Below are 19385 nucleotides of genomic sequence, written 5' to 3'. Positions count from 1 at the left end.
GTGAGTGTGTGTGTGTACTTTACCAGGTGAGTGAGTCTCTGCTTCTTGAACCTATTTTAGCAAACAATTAGGCCACAAGGGCAAGAGGATAAGGATTAATGTATAAATATGTATTATATCTATGTATGTATATATATATATATATATATATATATATATATATATATATATATATGTATATATATATATGTATATATATATATATATGTATATATATATATATATGTATATATATATATATATATGTATATAGATACAACCATTGTGTCTCCAGAATGTGTCTAAACGGAAGTACTTGGATACCTAGAGACAAATGGTGCAGACAGTGATCAGAGGTCAGGACTGAGCCTCTGATCTTGGAGGTGTGAGGCAAGATTTTGTCAATAAGCCCCCGTTGTTGAACATTGCAAGTAGCCCTGGCCATTGCAGCAGTGTGTAATATAAGGAATGAGTTCCAGGGTTTTACCACACTGGAATCCTGATGTAAAGACACAATTCCTTCACAACACAATGCTGACAGCTGCCATTGCACCTTTTCCTATCCTCAGAGCCTACAGGACTTCACAGACTTGTGTAGTAATTGTTCTGTATAACTATATAGCCTTGGCATTGTAGACTTAGCTGTATTAATTGTGTTGCTCCTGAATTAATCAGTTATGTAACGTGATTAGTGAGGGATTCTACCAGCTACCACTGTGTCTGACATAGCAAGAGCTATGTTGTACCAGACTCGGGGTCATTTAAATGTTATGCAGTCAGCATCTGCTTTCCTAGATAGCCATCAGAAATTACAGCCTCTGTGTTAGATGCTTCTGCTACACATGCAGGGGTTTAGTGTGATCTCCAGGCATAAACAATGTTTTTTACATTTGCACTATTCATTCCGACAGAAACTGCGCTCTTCATCATGCATTCCTAAGTATTACTTAACAGAGGACTGATGCTCAAAAATAATATCAAGATTGTTACTCTTCTGTCATGGGATACTGCCAGTCCTATGCACAGATGCAAAATCAGTGGCAATCTTAGCTTTTGTATACATCATATCCTTCCTCCCACCCCATGTATCTTTATCATTCCCCACATCTTACAGACTAACATTATGCTTAAATTACCGGAACAGCCAACTGATGACATCTGAGATATCCTGTCATAACGAAAGCATAATTGTAACTCAGGCTACATAAACGTCATGCATTAGTCAGTAACTCATCAATGTTAAAAGTATTTACACCATTAGTGGGGCCTGATGTAACTGTTCCCTAATTCACAAATAAGTATAAACTAAACACTTAAATTTAAAAAATAAAGTCCAGAACTATATAAGGCTTCAAGCTGCTAAAACAAATTCAGCTTTAATTGTGAAACATGTGAACTACTTTCCTAGTGAATAAACAAAAAGTAAACATTTGTGGCTTTAAAAAAACAATAGGAGTATACGTAGTTTTTTAAGCAGAATCACAAAATCAAACAAGATTAATTACAATTCATAAATATTCAACTTGAAAATGTTAAAAGTTAAAATCTGCTAAAATGAATGAAAAGTACTAAAAATAGAAAACAGCTGTAGCAGATTCTTCTTAATCTGTCACTAGCCTGAATTTAATGTTGTTATTAAATTTAAAAGTATCCCAAAATCTAGGACTTTTAAACACTGATTGTATGTATGATTTTACTACAAGACAAAATGGTCTTCTATTTAATTTGTTAGGATTTGTAAATTGTGATTGGTATTCTGCCATGTGGTTGTGTTAAAATAAAAAGCTATTTATATGAAACTTGACATTTTTAATTCTGAAGAATTTTTAGTTGAATTGGTAAAAGGTTCAAAAGCACTTATTTGATTTTTCTCTAGTATTAAAGTAGTATATATTTTTTCTGGCTAAAGCAAATTTTTTTCTTTTTTTTTTTATATATCTTTTTCACTCACTAAAACATACTTAATTACTTTAACATATACTTACAAACATATGAAGGTACTGTTGCAAAAAGACCCATTATCTATCATGTCTAGCAGAATGTCAAGTCAAAGTAAACTTTATTGTCATTCACATCAACAAATGCACTATATCACTGGATGAAATTTTGATGCTTTTCGCTCAAGTGCATTGAAAAACAGTTTTCACACGAGGGTGAAGGAAGCGTATAGTGGAAGAAGTTCTAGATAGTACAAATATAAATAAACACATAGATAACTTGTCCACCACCATTTTTAAGATAGGATAGCATAATATTATAATTCACAGTAATTTAGTTCAGATTGCATAACTTAGATAAATAGAATAATTTCATTGTACGACAGTAAAGACAATCATATTGCACTTATAATGATCTCACGAACTGAGGGAGTGTTGACATTGTTAAGGTTAGTTGTTCAACAGTCTGATCACCTGTGGAAAGAAACTATTCATGAATCTTGATGTTCTACACCTGATGCTTCTGTATGCTTTCCTGAAGACAGGAGGTGGAACAGTCCATGTTTGGGATGATACTTGCCCCTTATCAGTTTCATGACCCTGCCATAGCATCTGCAAGAGTAAAGGTCCTGTAAGGACTGGGGGTTTGATCCTGTGATTTTCCTGGCCTGCTTTACAGCCTTCTATAATGCCTTGTGATCTATGAATGAGCAGTTTCCATACCACACTGTGATGTTGTTAGTCAGTATGCTTTCAATCATGGCACTCTAGAAGGTCATGAGGTTGTGGGAGGGGGGGTTCGCTCTGCATAGTCTCCAGAGGAAGTGGAGATGTTGCTGGGCTCTTGTTACAAGGTTGGAGGTGTTTGTTGCCCAGCTTAGGTCATCTGAAATGTGCACCCAAAAAATCGTAACTGCCTCCATTACCCTTTGTGTGTGTGTGTGTGTGTGTGTGTGTGTGTGTGTGTTTCTGTGTTTGTGTTATCCTGTATCCGTGTCTCTCTCTGTTTTTAGATATGAGGCCTGATTCCAAAAGACTTGCTCTTGGTATAAGTGGCTACTTATACTGAGAACAGGCTGAGAGCAGGAACCTGGACCCCGTAGCAAGTCTGTTTATAGATAGGCCTTACTCTGAAGTAAGTCACTTACACTGAGAATAAGTCTTTCAAAATCAGGACAGATTTACACTGAGAGCAGCTCTTTTGGAATGTGGCCTATGGTGTCAATATTTCAGGCTGTGTATCTCTGCACCCTGACACTCTGTCTGTAAAACCATGGTCTATTTAATTCTCTCTTGAAATGTCTTTTATCCAACTGCCACCCATGTCCATTTCTTCCTCCTGCCTTAGTCTTTTAAAGATTCACTTCTCCACCCATGATGCTTTGTATCAAAACATATTGCCTTTGTTTTCTATTTTATGGTATATACATAACAGGATACCCAAGGTTTTCCTCATACCCCGTAGACTTCACTCCCCTCACTGTAATGATGGATTACATGTTTAAAATAAAATAGCCTTTTTTCTGTAAAGTGAGTTCCTGATGTAGCTACAATACCCAAAATGCTTTATAAGGGAGGGTGGCCTAATGGTTAAGGTGTTTGCCTTACAAACACAAGGTGCAGGGTTTGAGTCTCATAGGTTCATACTAGGCTATCTGCCCCGGGGCAATTATAAGCCTAGCCCTATTCTGTATGGCTTACGCCACCCCTTGATTTGAGTATACTGTGCCCTTTTAAAGGTTTAGTTTACTGTGCCTCTGTCTAATAGTGACATGGGAGTAATCCCTGGGACAAACCTATGATCCCCCATCCACCTATCGAGATTCTTCTTGAAGAGATTCAGTGAGGTGCTCTGCCTCACATGAACTGGAATTCTATTCCAGAGCGAAGGGGGCCTTTGGGTTATGAACCTGTCCCTCCAGCAAGTTCTATTTATTTCTGTGCTGAGGTTCAAGTCCCTCGAGCATGTGGCTCTAAGGGATTTAGATTTACTGAGGTGGAGCATGTCCATTAATTCTGGATTTGACATAGCTTTGTATGTCAGGCATAGATTGCCTCGAAGTAGGGGTATGCAACTGAGTAGAGCTGGAGTTTTTTTAACAGAGCAGCATATGGCATCTGTTTGAGACCCTTGATCCTCTTGGTGAGATACTTTTGGGGTCTTTCTAATTGCTGCAGTTGTCGGGTAAGGTACATCCCAAAAGGGGCATTGTATTCTATGATGGGCCTGATGAGGGATGAATAAAGGGGCATGATTTTCAAAGGAGAGATTGCTATCAACTTGGGTCCCCAGGTCCCTAATAACTTTCTCTGTACTTAATGGGTTTCCGCCTATGTGGTAATTTGTGGGCACATTGTTTTTGCCAAAGGGTATGACTATACATTTTTTGGCATTTAGCTTTACACCATGGCACTGGCACCAGTTATCTGTCTCTGTGAGACCTTTTCGAAGGATGTTTGTGTCAGCTGGAGAGTCGATTATGGCGCCCAGTTTGCAGTCGTCTGCGAACTTGGTGAGCCATAGTCCTCCCACATTTGCTTGTACCTTGGAAAAGTATATACCGAACAAGAGTGGTCCCAGGACAGAATCCTGTGGGATGCCACTTGTGACCGGTTTCGAGTCTGACATGGCTCCAGCAACTCTCACTCTGTGGGTTCTGTCTTTGAGCCAGTTTGCGACCCATCTTGTGACATAGGGGTTTATATTTAAGCTGGCTAGCTTATCTATGATGCCCGAGTGTGGTATTGTGTCAAATGCCTTTGCAAGGTCCAGATAGGCTGTGTGGACTACCTTCCCTTCATCTATGGCTTTGGTGACTGTTTCGAAGAAGTCAACCAGGTTCAAAAGGCAGGATCTGCCCTTGACAAAGCCGAACTGGGTAGGATCTAGTGTCTGTAGGTCCCAAATGTCATTGTTTATGAGCTCCATGATGATCCTCTCCATAGCCTTGCAAACTAAGCTAGTCAGGCTTATGGGGCAATAGTTTCCAGGGTCCATAGAGGCTCCATCTTTGTGGAGTGGGACCACTGTTGCTGTACGCCATTCTGTGGGCACATATCCTGTAGTGAGGTTGCGACTGTATAGCTGTTTTATTTGAGGGATTAGTTCCTCTTGGAGTTCATGTAGGATGCAACCTGGGACGCCATCTGGTCCCATGGAAGCAGTGTTTTTTGCTTTGGAGAGGGCAGCCTTCACCTGAGCATCAGAGATATTTGGGAGGCAGCCCTCTGCCGGGATAGATACTTGCTCTTTTGGGGGGGAGGGGGTAGAGAAGTTTGCACTGAACCTGTCTGCCGAGATATTGGCGATGTCTGTGGGTTCAGTGTATTTTTTATCATTTAGAATCAACTCAGAACAAGTCTGGGAGTTGCATCCCAGGTTCCTAACATAACTAAAAAAAGCCTTATGATTGTCTTTGGTGTCCTGTGTAATTTTTCTCTCGAAGCTGGCCTTGGAGGATTTTATGAGGGATCGTAATTTTTTGCTAGTACTGATCAGAGATGCCTTCCCTATTAGGGATTTTGCTCTATCATGTACTAGCTTCCTCCTTCTGTTGTACAGTTTATTTATGGCAGGGGTCCACCAGACTGGACGCCTGCCTTTGGATGATTGGGTCTTGGTTTTGTTTGGGATAGCATGATCCATGCATTCCTGGAGATGTCCGTAGAATGCGTTTATATAGGATTCTGCAGTTTGGGCTGTAGTTTCCACTGGCCCTGGGGCCTTGAAGGATTCCACTTCGGTTTTGAGAAGTGAGAAGTTCGCTTTTGATAAGTTTTTCACTGTGGTTTTCTGGGCTGGGAATGGGGTCGGGATGTGGACATCCAGTGAAATTAATTTATGGTCTGATCTTACCAATGAGGGATATACTTCTGGTGTGGAGCATAGAGTCCCCATGTTGGTAATGATCAGGTCTAGTATGTTGTCCCCTCTTGTGGGAGTGGTGACTAGTTGTTCCATAACATTTGAGTTTATAATTTCCAGGAACCGTTGGGCTAAGGTGCTGGGGCTTGAGTAGTGCTCCCAGTCAATGTTTGGGTAGTTGAAGTCGCCCAATATAATGGTGTTCGGAGAGATCTTCATGTTCTCCAATGTTTTCAGGAAAGCCGAGTGGGATTCCTGACTTTGAAAGGGTGGTCTGTAGGATGCTATAAACTGAAAAGCAGTCTTGCCCACTGTTAGTTGCACATGGCTGGTCTCCAATACTTCGTGCAATGCCACTAACCTGGAGGTGTGGATATCCTTGATAAATATGGAAACTCCCCCTCCTTTTGTGGTTCGGTCCGGGTTTTGGGGCCAAAAAGCATGACATGAGGTATAGCCTAGTAGTGCTGGGGTGCTCTCTGGAGCCTTGAACCAGGGATAATTGGCTAGGCTTACAATGGCTCACAAGGGCAGTTAGCCTAGTACTAACCTATGAACCTAAGTGCTGGGTCCAATGGAAAAATTACCTCAGAATCCCTCATATTCACTCCAAGAGCTATGAACTATAGCATTCAGCTGTATCTTTCCACTGCTTTTCACATTCTACTGAATAACTCAGCCTAGTAGTGATCGTGACACCATATCTTGTGTCCTCTAACCCTCATATGACCATTATTTATTTATTTATTTATTTAAATTTGTTGACCAGGAGTGTCCGACTGGACGTAGGTCCATTTTCAGCGGAGGCCCGGGGAGAAAAGCTCCACAGTTAAAATAAACAGACAGTATATACATTGGATTACATAGTGAATAATAATTTACATAGCAATTACTTACAACATATTTACAGATGAAGAACATAGTACATCAGTAGACAACTAGAATCTTTATCTGTGAAGTACATACCAGATATTAACAAATGTTACAAGAAGAAGAAGTTCGTGCTGTATAATAAGTACTGGCTTATGAGCATCTGAGCTTGTTATAATCAAGGTAGTTAGTGGAGTGGAAAGAAAGGTAGTGGTTGGATGGGGTGGATTTTATTAGAGTTGGAGTTGCAAGGGCATAGCCAGCATGTTTTTAGTTGTGCTTTTAGTAAAGTTTTGAAGTGGGTGCATGATGGTATGGAGGTAATTGTGGGTGGGAGTGAGTTCCATAATTTGGCTATGGCGCAAGAGAATAGTGCTTCACCAGCAGAGTTATTGGCTTTAGTGATCTGCAAGTGATTTTTTATAGTTGTCCCTTACTGCCATTTCCTTCTTTTGAGCATTCAGCCATTTTGTTCTGTATGTTGTTTTTTTTTTTTTTTGCTTTTATCTCCATTCCCTTTAATGTTATAACACCTGCAGAAGGCTCCATTGTCTAACAGTAAAAAGCAAGTCAAAAACTTGATGTTTCCGGCAATCCGCTGATGTAATAAATAGCTAAGCAGCTAGATAGAGTAATGTAGCATTTAGGAATTACATGAGCATGACTGTTACCTTTTCTTGCAGCCTGCTCCATACTGAAAACTGCATTAGCATCATACAGGTACTTAGTTATTTTCCAGCTCCTTCATTGTGTCAAACACCTAACATAAGCAGTCTTCTGACACCACCTTTATTTCTAGGAAACAAATATATAGTCGGGCCATTTGTTCGTCAAACCCTTCAGTAACTTCCTGCTTTCCTAGGAGGCAGTTTGCTCACACCTTGCACCTTACTTCCCCTGAATTTTGCTGAGTCAGTTCTCTACTTCTTCCCTAGTTAGATTTGCATCAGTGCATTTATCTCTATCCATAACTGCCGTACCTTGTGCATGGCTTCATTGCCCTACCTTGTGAAGAACTCGGTATGTACTTCCCACAACCTTCTAATACACTGCCCTTCAGATTCTTTCTGTGGTCCTAAATATATCGGAAGTATTTTGCCCATAACCCCTCTCCCTTATTATCTCCCTTGTTAACGTCACCATGGCCTGCTAGATGAGTTTTTGTGACTTTCCTCTGGAATCCTCATAGACTGCAGTCATCTTCTTCTCTCCTTTTATATCTTATAGTCCTGTACGCCAGCTTCTTTCTAAAACTCTCTTTCTATAGTCATAACAGTTATCTTCTCTTCTCATACTTTCTTCCTTCGCTACATGAGGGATGCCATCTCTTCTCTTTGATGCAGTCCCGTACTAACATCACTGCTTTGGTTCTTATCTCCCTTCCCTTTCATTTCTGAGTTCCACCCTCCCTTTGTCCCAGATCTGTGTTCTTATCATTTTGCGGATACAGTTATCTGTGCTGGAGCATAATTATTGTTATTTACACGGTGACCTCTTTTTCATCTATACCTATCAAGAAACCTGAACTATTATTTTATATCAAGGCTGTTCTTCATGGTAATAAGGGTGCAGTCACTTCGATCTTCCCCACTCTAGATCCAGCAAGTGACTGAGACACTATTCAAACTCTGGTCACCTGAGTCCTAGTCCAGGCTTCACCCCTTTATCCCAGTGGAGCTGACTAAGGTTATTTTCAAAGGAAGTTAAAGAATGGCTTGATTTGACTGTAAATGGCAGCTTATGTCATAGTCTTGTAAAGTGTTGTATAAAAGGTCTAGCATTTCTATTAATTATTTTTTTTTGTCTCCCTCCTTCCAGTAATTGATCATTGGCTATCATCAGCTCCTTTCTTAGATTCCTAGGTCTAGCAGACCACCTCAGCCTCCCCCAGTTCAGCATCATATTACTGCTATGGAGTGTATCCAAACTTCCACTACCTTCCCATAGTAACATTTGCAAACTTTATATTTGTTGTGTCTGTATGTGCATGCGTGACCTCTGCCTAAGCAGAAAGCTCACTTGCAGCACTGATCCCATGAGGTTCTGGTTATCTAACAGTGTAGTACCTCGCGGGCGGTACTGCGCAGGTTAGGGCGTGTCCATAATGATTGGCAGGTCAGCGCACATTTGAGTGACACTGAGTGTTCCCGTTATGCCTGAATAAGTAACCTGCCAAATGTTTTCGTATAGTTTGTAAGTCCTGTTAAAGTACTGAAGATTAATGTCATTAAATAATGACATACATTTGAGTTTCAGACGCCATTTCCTTCAGAAAAGGCATGTTAACATGCGTCTGGATTACCGTACTTTCTGAGATTTCTAGGTTGCTAGTTCATTGTATCATATGTGCACATAGGACATATTTTTCATCTGCACAAGGTTTTGTAGAATGGCCACATTTTGCGTCATTTGGTAGGATCCTTAGTTAGTAAAAAGTGGTAGACATTTGAGTTTCTGAATTCATATCCTTTAAGAAATGCATACTAATCCAAAGCCAATTATTATAGCAGCTTTCTACGTTTGTATGAGTTAAGTAATAACATGCTCCTATTTTTTGTTTCTGTATTCTTAAAGTTTTTGCCCCTGATTCTTTCCTCAAGGTTGAGATGTATGAGGTATCTCATAGACGATTTTCTACGTTATCTGCGCAATTTATATTTTGCTGTCGTTTGTGTTACATTCATAACCGTTTAAAGCATAAGTATCTTGTAAACTGTGTAAGTGGTCATCAAACTGTACACTGGGTGGCATGCAAAGTAACATTGCTTAACAAAGGTGAATTTTTATTAAGTTCAGAATCTGCATCCGGTAACAGCTGCATCATTCTTAGCGTACCTACCACAAATGTATTTCTTTGTTGACATTTAACAATTCCTGTACTTATTCCTCTTTCCACGGGGGGGGGGGGGGGGACGACACCGAGGATGAATTTTCTGTTACCTAGCCACTCTGGTCACATTTGAAGAGATTTGGGGAACTAATTTGGCTTTATGTAAAAAGAAATTGTATGTCCATAAGGTGAAAAATTATTTGAGAGAGATAGAGATTTTCTAACCCCCAGAAGTAACCATTTTGTTTTCAAAATGTGTGGCAATGCCTGCCATAATGTCGAATATAAGCAAAATGTGAAACTCTTAATAATTTGTAATCAGCTACACCGAGGAAGCTTTTAGCATACAAGAACAGCGAGGGTCGATAACTTCATGTCTTTCATTACTTTATAACGTAATGCGCTCTTTCAGATAACATTCTTACTGACAGCTACATGACAGCTAACTAATATGAACTAATATGAATGTAGATTCGAAAGGCGTGGGCGTGTTAGGGGCGGGGTTTGCTACTGCGCATCCTGCGAGGTACTTCACTGTTAGATAACCGAAGTTCTTAACACTGCTATATTACAGAGAAGTTAAGCTGTCTCCCCCAGGGATAAGCGAGCTGATGTCAGCCTCTCACGCCCCACACAGCCTCTCTGCAGCTAGTGCTACTTGTCGAACATGGGTATTCGGGGTTGCAGTAAGGTCTTTATCTCTCTGCACCACAGGGTTACTTTTATTGATATTTATTTGTAGTAGTAGGTTTACCTGGTGGTAACTTCCCCAATAGTACATTCTGGGGATAGATAATGTCTTACAAACCTGGCAGAGACCACCTCTAAGAAACATGTTAGAAACAGAATATAATGGTAAGTCCTGAAGTTTATCAAAATAGTTTGTTTTCCAGTCGTATGTTTCTTTTTCTAGAAATACCTTTCAGAGTTGTCATATGTAGCATATTTTTACTTGTACAATGAGTTTTCAAAATACCAGTACTAAAAATTAATGAAGGCACTGAATACAAGGACTTGTTTTCTGCAAAGTTAATTTCTATGTAACACACCTCTCAACTCTACAGATGTTCGCAGAATGTCCAGATTTTGCCTGAAATATTTGGTGTATTCCTCATAAAATCTGTGGTTTTCTGACAAATTACAGAGAATTAAAATAAATAAATAATGGCCAAATAATGAGCTATATTTGAGTTTCAGACTTCATGTCCTTCAGAAAATGCATGCTAACACAAGTCCTGCTATTCTAGCAGTTTCCTAAGTTTATAAGAGCAATATTTAAAATCTGTCTCTATTTTTGGGCCTTTGCCCCCCCCCCCCCCCCCCCATTATTTTAGGCTTTGTCCAGATTTTTTGCATTAGGAGGTTGAGAGGTATGCCCTAAAAATGTTAAAATGCATTGCCCTACCATAAGAAATTATTCTATTGCTATTTTTTATACAAAGATTATAAAGTGTAGATGTACATGTTCACGTGAAAGTGTTTTACTGTGTACATAAGTGATTTACTGTAGAGCAGCATATAAATGCAGTAGATGCTGCATTAGAGGCAGCAGATTCAGAAGCAGACCTCATTCCCTCCAGTACAGCTCTTTTGATTGTGCACCTGTAACTCCTAGTGGGCGTGGCTTGAGTCTTTAAAAAATAAAGTTATCACCTTACAATTCTAACAAATACGCATTGACATAGGTCAAATATCAATACAATTGTGTTTGCCATCATGTATGCTTCAAGATAAAATATTCTCATACTTTGTACAGGGCATGGTTTTGGAATTATTAATGCAAATATGAACAAGTAATATTTGATGCCTAGAGGAGCAGTAGGAGGTAACTGCAGATGCACCTGGAAGCGTCACTCGGATGTAAATGCTCCCAGTGTTCCCTATGCAGTTTTTCAGGTCATTTCATTTAATAGCAAGGGTTCCCTACCTCCCTATCCAATTTCCATACAGAGATCAAACTTTTCAGCCGAAACAATGCAGCCAAAAAAAAAACTTCATCAAAAGAAAAATCTAATTTTCTCCATTGGGGACAGATGGTCCCAGATACTCAGTGCAAGGATTTAAAGCCCTTGCAGCTATAAATTAAATATAATGATGTTCAGGGTCACTGCACCTAGGAGGTAAGGAGATTCTCTCACTGGCAGCCATCTCTTTTAATGTATTATCCTTAATTTAATGAAATTAGATAGAACCAGGTAACAAAATCTGGTTAATTATTTTATAAATAAGTAGGGGTGACGTGACAAGTTAAATATAGTCCTTAACCTGACTTAATTACTTAATAGATGAAAAGGGGTGAAATAACAAATTTAGTGAATGTGTCAAACTATATCTAAATAAATGATGTACGTACACACACACACACACACACACACACACACACACACACACACCTTCTATAGACTCAGGGTAAAACATTCCTTATCTAAGTACATGAATGGTAATTATAGCCAAAAATATAACTAAAAGCTCAAGTTTCTTGGGACCAGAAGACAAACCTGCTGGTTTCCTTTACAGAATTACTGAAAGGCTAAATAAACCCCTATTTGGCATGGTAGGCCAAAGCATTGTATGTGGGCTTGCCATGAGGTTATGGTGCCATACATTTTGGCACCAGTTCATAAAGTGGGATCATATAATACCTGAACAAGTTTAGACCCAAATGTCTGATTATTATTCTGTGTAAAACATGAATGTAAAATCAGGGAAAGTGCCACAACTAAACTTATCCAGAAATAATACAAATGACATATTTATGTTAGGTGTGGAACATTATAAGATTATTAATGGGACATCTTGCAGTCTTTTGGCACAGTGTCCTTATACATTACGTTGAAGTGGTATCAGCAGCATTTGCTAAAACATTCATACTGCATACTGTTTATCCTGACCTTGCTAAGTCGGTCAGTACTATACCATAGGAGGAATGGTTGAAAACTGAAAGCATTAAATGTCAGTTCATGTGTATTTGAATAGGGAAATTGTTTTTTTAAATAATGTGAAACAAAAGATAAAGGTAGGCGTTTGTCTGCCCCAGTGCAGGTTCCACAGGACACAGTACTGAGAACACATCCTTTTGTACTATTATTCTCAAATATAAACATTTGAAATAGGGCCTGGATAACCAGGTATGTTGATGCTTGTAAGCTGAGGTAATATAACTGCTTCTATAAAAATGGGACCTTCAAGATTATTTAAAAAATACATACCTAATGCAGTACTAATAACCTTGACCTTCGTGTCAAGAAATCAAGCAAATCCCATTTCAGTGATGAGATTTCATCAAATAACAACCTAAAATTCAAATTTATTGAATACATTTTCAAATCCAATATTGTATTGGTGAAATCTTAATCCATAAGGACCTAGAGAACCCTCCTATATGACCAATTGTTTGATGGGAGAAATTCCATCACATATTCCTACACTAAATTCCTCAATAATAAGCTGAAAAGTTTGTTGGCTAATGAGCAAATGTGTAAAGATTCATGGAGCTTTTTGGAAATGGTGAACCAGTTACAATATAATGACAATGATGTATTTTTCACCATAGATGTAAGGGATCCTTGTACTTGCATACACCAGGAGTTAGGGATACAGTGGATAACTGAATTCATTTTAGAAAAAGGATTGATTCAAGAGGGCATTAACTTCTATGAAGAATTATTTGAGCTAATCCTTAACAATAATTATTTATTTTTCACAGGTGATTTCTATTTACAGAAAACCAGGGTAGCTATGAGCTCCACTTATGGAACCATCTTTGCAAATATGGTAATGACTCAATGGGAGCATAACTATATCGTGAACAACAACTAATAAGGGCTTAAATTAGTTTATATGTGTGTGCTATTTAGATGATATTTTTATTGTCTGGAATAATGGGATTGAGAACATAGAGTCCTTTATTAGTTATATCAACAGAACAACTGACTTACTTTTACCCATGAAATTAGTAAGGAAATGACAGCTTAATTACTTGAAAAAGATAGAGAAAATCTGAGATGCATGTCTAAGATATTTAGGAAAACTACATATTGTAATACTTTCCTACATTTTTCTTGTTTGCATCTCTACCATCAGAAGCACTCTATAGTAAAAGATCAACTAGTTAGGTCTGCAAGGATGGTTACTTTGGAACCTCAATTTCTAGAAGAATGTAAGAATTTAATGAACATGTTTAGTAAAAGGGGCTGTCATGCTTATGTACTGCATGAATTAATAAATGAAGTACAGCTGAAAAAGGTCTAAGTGGATTTACAAAGCAGTAAATATTACAATATAGGAGGACCATGGATGCTCCATTTAGAAAAAAGACAATTAATTTGGCAAATCATACTTAATGCCTATACTTGGCCTGGTCTAAATGAACATCATTCCATTAATAGCATTCTCAAAATTTAAGGTTTTAATTAAATAAGTATTAAATAAATAGTTTTAAAAAACTGTTCAAGGAATAACTGAGTTGGAAGGTTTATAAGTCATTTTTTTATATCTCAAATGTTTTATATTTAGAAATATTTATAATTCAATATAAAGTATGTACTGACTTTGAAGAGCTCTTTCTAATGGTGCACTAAAAAGGTGTAGCACCATATAGTATTTATTGGTACTTGTAGCAACATATTTGGTTTTTAGAAAAATAAGAAACTATTTTTAAATTGTACTTTATTCACTGTTTGACAGTAGGATGTATATGAAATGTATTTTAGTTAAGTGTATAGTATTATATGAATAATGGTGATAGAACTGTTTAGGTTGAGTGGGAGGGGCAGAGAAGTCTGGCGTTGAAGTACATGATCTGACTAGCGGGTAGTTTAAATGGAATGATGCCTAGTTTAAATGTCTGAAGAAGTTAATTTAAGTGTTATGAACAAAAGTGTTTACCATTTTATTGTATATACGTTTTTATTAACTTTAATTGCAGAGGAAAGTATTGAAAATTATGTGAATAGTGTGTTCTTCTTCTTTGAGCCGTAACAGCTGGTCTTGGTTCGTTTTTCATTTTCTGACTGTCACACAGTGACCGTAACCAGTGCATCACTGTGCCTGACTCATAAGGCTGATAAATTTATGAAATCATAATGACACACAGCCAAACAATATAAATGTAATCTACTGTCACTGTGATGAAAGAGGATGGTTCAGTATTTTAGCCTATTTATTATTTAAATATTCTGTAGGGACTCAGCACAATTGTTGATGAAGAAGCAAACCTACAGATTGGACAAACAGTCCATCGTCCAACACTTTCTAAAAAGATTAGCACCATTAATATACTGTGTTTTACACATGAGCATGGTGAGGAAAGTGCTATCATCAGAGACAGCGATTTAAAATGTAGCACACACACGAATATTTTATCTCCTACTCAAGTATAATGCTTGAACCCAATATTCTGCACACAAACACGTTTAATAAATACAATGAAATAAGATCAGTGTGGGCACTGAAACATCAGAAATTAAGCTGATCATTTTTCTGCCAGTAAGAACTGGAAGTAATGCAACACATTTTTATTCATAGTTCATTCCCTCTAATACACTGTAACAGTTACATTAATAAACATGGCACTTCTTAGATCATGTGCACAGTAGATTATTGCAGTCATATATTGCAATAAAACAACTTGATTTCTCAAAGGTTCCTTTGCTTGTCCTCCCTTTTCCATCTCTTTTATCCTGTCCTTGATCACCCCAAATGTTTGTCCTAAACTGTACTGTCAAATAATATTTTACTAAAGCAAAAGAGATCAAGTCCCAGAAAGGGAAATCAAATTAAATTGTTTAATACCTTTCACCTTCAGTAGATGTTGGTGCAAGTTGCGTACCAGATGTTGTCTTTGCTTTTTTTGAATTAAATTTCTTCCAGATTAAACCCTAGAATGATAATATGCATATTATCATATTAAGAACAGCAAGCAAACATAACACTCTAGACTATACAAGTTAAGACTACACAAATAATAATTACAGTCTCGATAAATGAGGAGTTCTTTATAGACTGCACTTCACCTATTAATGGAAATATTCTGTATATCCAGCATTGTTCAGACATAGCATTTTAGCAACTTGTAAAGCTAATAATCAACAAGAGAACTGCATGATGTCTGTCTGTTCCCAATTTAGACTAGGTTTAAGAGTGATGAGACATGAGAGAAACACAAGAATGCAAAAGAAAAAAAAACTGCCTGCTACAACCTCCATTACCTTGTGACCCCACTGATGGTATGTAAGCAGGTGGTACATGCCAGACACTGTCTAATTCACCTTCCTTATGGAGCCCTTATCCTAATTCACTTGTTTGAGGTACTTGTTCAGTACATTGATTGTTTATGCTTTTATTCTCACTTCTCATTGTAAGAATGTTTGTGGTTGTCAGTATAATATTAAAATCTGTACTTCCTGATCACAGCTTCTCAAAGTAAGAGTGAGGGAATACTTTTTTTTTTTTTTTTTAACTGATGCATCTTTTCATGAGTTGGAGTGACCTTGGAGTGAGAATAATACAGTAAAGGTTAAGAGGGTTACAGGAAGCATATCCCTGAAAGAAAACAATGTATTTTAAAATTTATTATTGACACGAGTCAGAATATATATCACTGCTGATAGTAATCCTACACTTTTTACAAGACGTTTGTGTTTTAATTTTCATAGGTTCATAGGTAGGTACTAGGCTATTGGCCCTAGGGCCTATACAAGCCTAGCCAAAAAGGTATCCTGGCTTTCGCCACCCAAGAAAATTATTTTCCTGTGCCCCTGTCAAGCAGAACCACAGAAGTGATCCCCGGGGTGAATTTCCTATTACCCATCCAGTCATCAAGATTTTTCTTGAAGAGTGCTAATGAGGAGCTCTGTTTGACACAGGTAGTTTGTTCCAGAGTATGGGAAGTCTCTGGGACAGGAATCTATCCCTCCAGCATGTTCTGTTTATTGTGGTGACAAGGTTTAGGTCCCTAGAGAGCGTGTAGCTCGGAGGGATTGGGATTTCTTTAAGTGGAGCATGTCCAACAGCTCTGGGTTTGACATAACTTTGTATGTTAGGCAGAGATCGCCTCTGAGCAGGCGATATGCAACGGAGTAAAGCTGGAGTTTTTAGAGACGGTCTGTGTAAGGCATCTGTTTGAGGCCAGTAATCCTCTTTGTGAGGTATTTTTGCGGCCTTTCCAGTTGTAGATGTCTTGTGAGGTACATACCAAAAGGGGCGTTGTACTCTATAATGGGTATAATGAGTGATGAGTAGAGGGGAAGAATGACCTCTTTTTTTCTGGATGAGAAAAGTATAAAGATGGGCCCTTTAGAGGGTGAGAGGGGGGTAAAGTTAGCACTGAACCTATCTGCCAGGACGTTGGCAATATCAGTTGGTTCTGTATATTTAGTGTCATTGTGCTGTAACTCAGAGCAGATCTGAGTGTTGCCATTGAGATTTTTGACATAGCTATAAAATGCTTTGTGGTTGTCTTTAGAATCAGTGGCAATTTTGTTTTCATAACTAGCTTTGGAGGATTTTGAGGGATCTCAGCTTCTTACTGAGGCTGACCATGGAGTTCCTCCAATCATGGGATTTTACTCTTGTTTGCAACTGTTTCTTTCTTCTGTTGTAGAATTTGTTGATGGCAGGGGACCACCAGATTGGCTTCCTTTTTTTGGAGGATAGCATTTTGGTTCTGTTAGGGATAGCATGATCCATGCACTTGTGTACGTGCTTATAAAGTGTATTTGTGTAGGATTCAGCAGTCGTACCTCTATTGTCCATCTGCATGGGTGTCGTGAAGTTTGCCACTTCTGTCTTAAGAAGCATGAAGTTGGCTTTGGAGACATTTTTTACGGTTGTTTTACTAATGGGGGGTGAGAGCGGGATGTGGATGTCTAGGGTGATTAGCTTGTGGTCGGATCTGACCAACGAGGAGCTGACCTCTGGTGTGGAACACCGGCCACCCATGTTGGTGATGACCAGGTCTAGGATATTGCTGCCCCTGGTGGGGGTGTGGATAAGTTGATCCAAAGCATTGGAATTGATACAGGGAAGAATTCATTGCAGGTTTACATGCAAGCTAAACACCTTGGGAAGTAGTCAGATGGTATCCTTATAAGCAGCCCAAATCACCTCACCAGATACTGCTCAACAAAGTTTCTGCACCTAGAGATTCTTCCAGTCTGGCACATTCCTCATCATCTTACAGAGAATGAGACCAGCTGCCCTGAGGAAAAAGAACTCATTTCTGCTTGTATTCATATGCCATATCAGGATGTAGACAGAGTGGCCTGTAAACTGAGAGGTTTGTCCTGCGACTCAGCTATTACTTCACACAGTAGTGCATACTGACACAGCTTTGCCATCCACTAGTTAATCTCCCAATCCTCTCTACCCTCAGCACCCCAACATACTTATACTCCTTCACTCCAGGTAGCTGCACCCCACCTGCAAAGGACAATTTACTCTTTTCCAGGAGATAACCTGTGACCACTGCATTAGTGGGCTAACTTTTGTCTCAGTAGCAAATCACTCTAGTGTATCCTTGAGCTCATAACCACGTGAGGATAAAAGGAGAGCATCATCTCCAAGGAGCAAGAGTGCATCCTCAGATCCTCATACTGAAAAATATCAAGACCTTAGCTGTGCATGAAAATCAGAGACAGGAGATTAAATAAATTGCATTCTTGGAGGAGTCATGCACCAGCCTTGAACATATTCTGTTCAATACCAAGAATACATACATAATTTTCACTCCTCAAATTCAGGGACTAAATGGCATAAAGCATTAGCTGTGATAACTGTTGCAACACTCCTCACAAGGTGGGATACTTAGTTGAATTTCTTCCCCAACACTACAAAACACATGTAGACATACTGATAAACTCTCACAAGCCCTCCAATATCTGTGCAAGGATAAAGATTTGATCAATTTGAGCCATAGTTTCATGGCCAGGATGGAATCAGCATTGTTTTTGCTGAATTAGAGGTTCTGCTATTACAGGAAGTCTCCTTTGCAGCACACTGGTAACACATTTCTTGCTAAAGCATGTGTTCCTTCCATAATGAAATTAATTCCTGCTTATGAAAATGTGGATTATTAGCCCAGTTTGCAAGCCCATAGGTGTTGTCCTAGTATTCCATTCAACACTGAAAAGGCATGTTTAACATGACACCCCAACAATGTCGACCACCTTTGACAGATGAACCTTATTTACTGCTACCTGGCTATAATGAAACTGTTTAACCATCACAGTGACATTATCTAATGAAAAGGTTTTAATTCTACTATCTGCTTCTAACATTATCTCCTCAGAGAAGGGCATATCCACTGAATACAGGAGTTCCTCAAGGTGTTCCTCCCACCTATCAAAGTGTCTCCAACCAAGGTTAACATTTCTAGCTCTTACTGAGAAAAGCCTAAGCAGTATCCTGCATCCACTACTGTGTCACCAGGTGGTTTAACAGAACCTCTTCAAAGTCATCCAAATGTCATGCAACATGGTTTCACCAAACCACTTTCATAACCACCCCTTTGCTTCAACACTTTTTCAGTCTTCCTTCCACATCAGCCTCCATCAGTCATATCTAGAAACTCAGCTGCTGCTAGCATATGTCTTTCATTGCCATCAGTTATATCTAGAAACTCAGCCGCTGCTAGTATACATCTTTCATTGTCATCAGTCGTATCTAGAAACTCAGCCGCTGCTAGCATATGTCTTTCATTGCCATCAGTCGCATCTAGAAACTCAGCCACTGCTAGTATACACCTTTCATTGCCATCAGTCATATCTAGAAACTCGGCCGCTGCTAGCATACGTCTTTCATTGCCATCAGTCATATCTAGAAACTCAGCCGCTGCTAGCATGCACCTTTCATTACCATCAGTCGTATCTAGAAATTCAGCCCTTGCTAGCATACACCTTTCATT

At 38.8% G+C, this 19385-nt stretch overlaps 1 protein-coding gene across 2 annotated transcripts in view; it reads right to left on the bottom strand.

The window, feature by feature from the left end:
- The window catches only part of LOC122811573 (ras GTPase-activating protein nGAP-like), a 580578-nt gene that overhangs the window by 215953 nt on the left and 345240 nt on the right, over window positions 1-19385 (bottom strand). For both annotated transcript variants that reach the window (XM_044083499.1, XM_044083500.1), the window contains one exon: window positions 15275-15360. In XM_044083499.1, coding sequence (XP_043939434.1) covers window positions 15275-15360 — 86 coding nt within the window. The remainder of the gene's footprint in view (window positions 1-15274; window positions 15361-19385) is intronic.

The sequence above is a fragment of the Protopterus annectens genome, chromosome 9.part0 (assembly GCF_019279795.1).
Source record: "Protopterus annectens isolate FY-2018-M chromosome 9.part0, PAN1.0, whole genome shotgun sequence".
Lineage (NCBI taxonomy): Eukaryota > Metazoa > Chordata > Ceratodontiformes > Protopteridae > Protopterus > Protopterus annectens.
The sequence above is the reverse complement of the archived record's forward strand: the minus strand, read 5'-3'. Positions and strand labels throughout refer to the sequence as shown.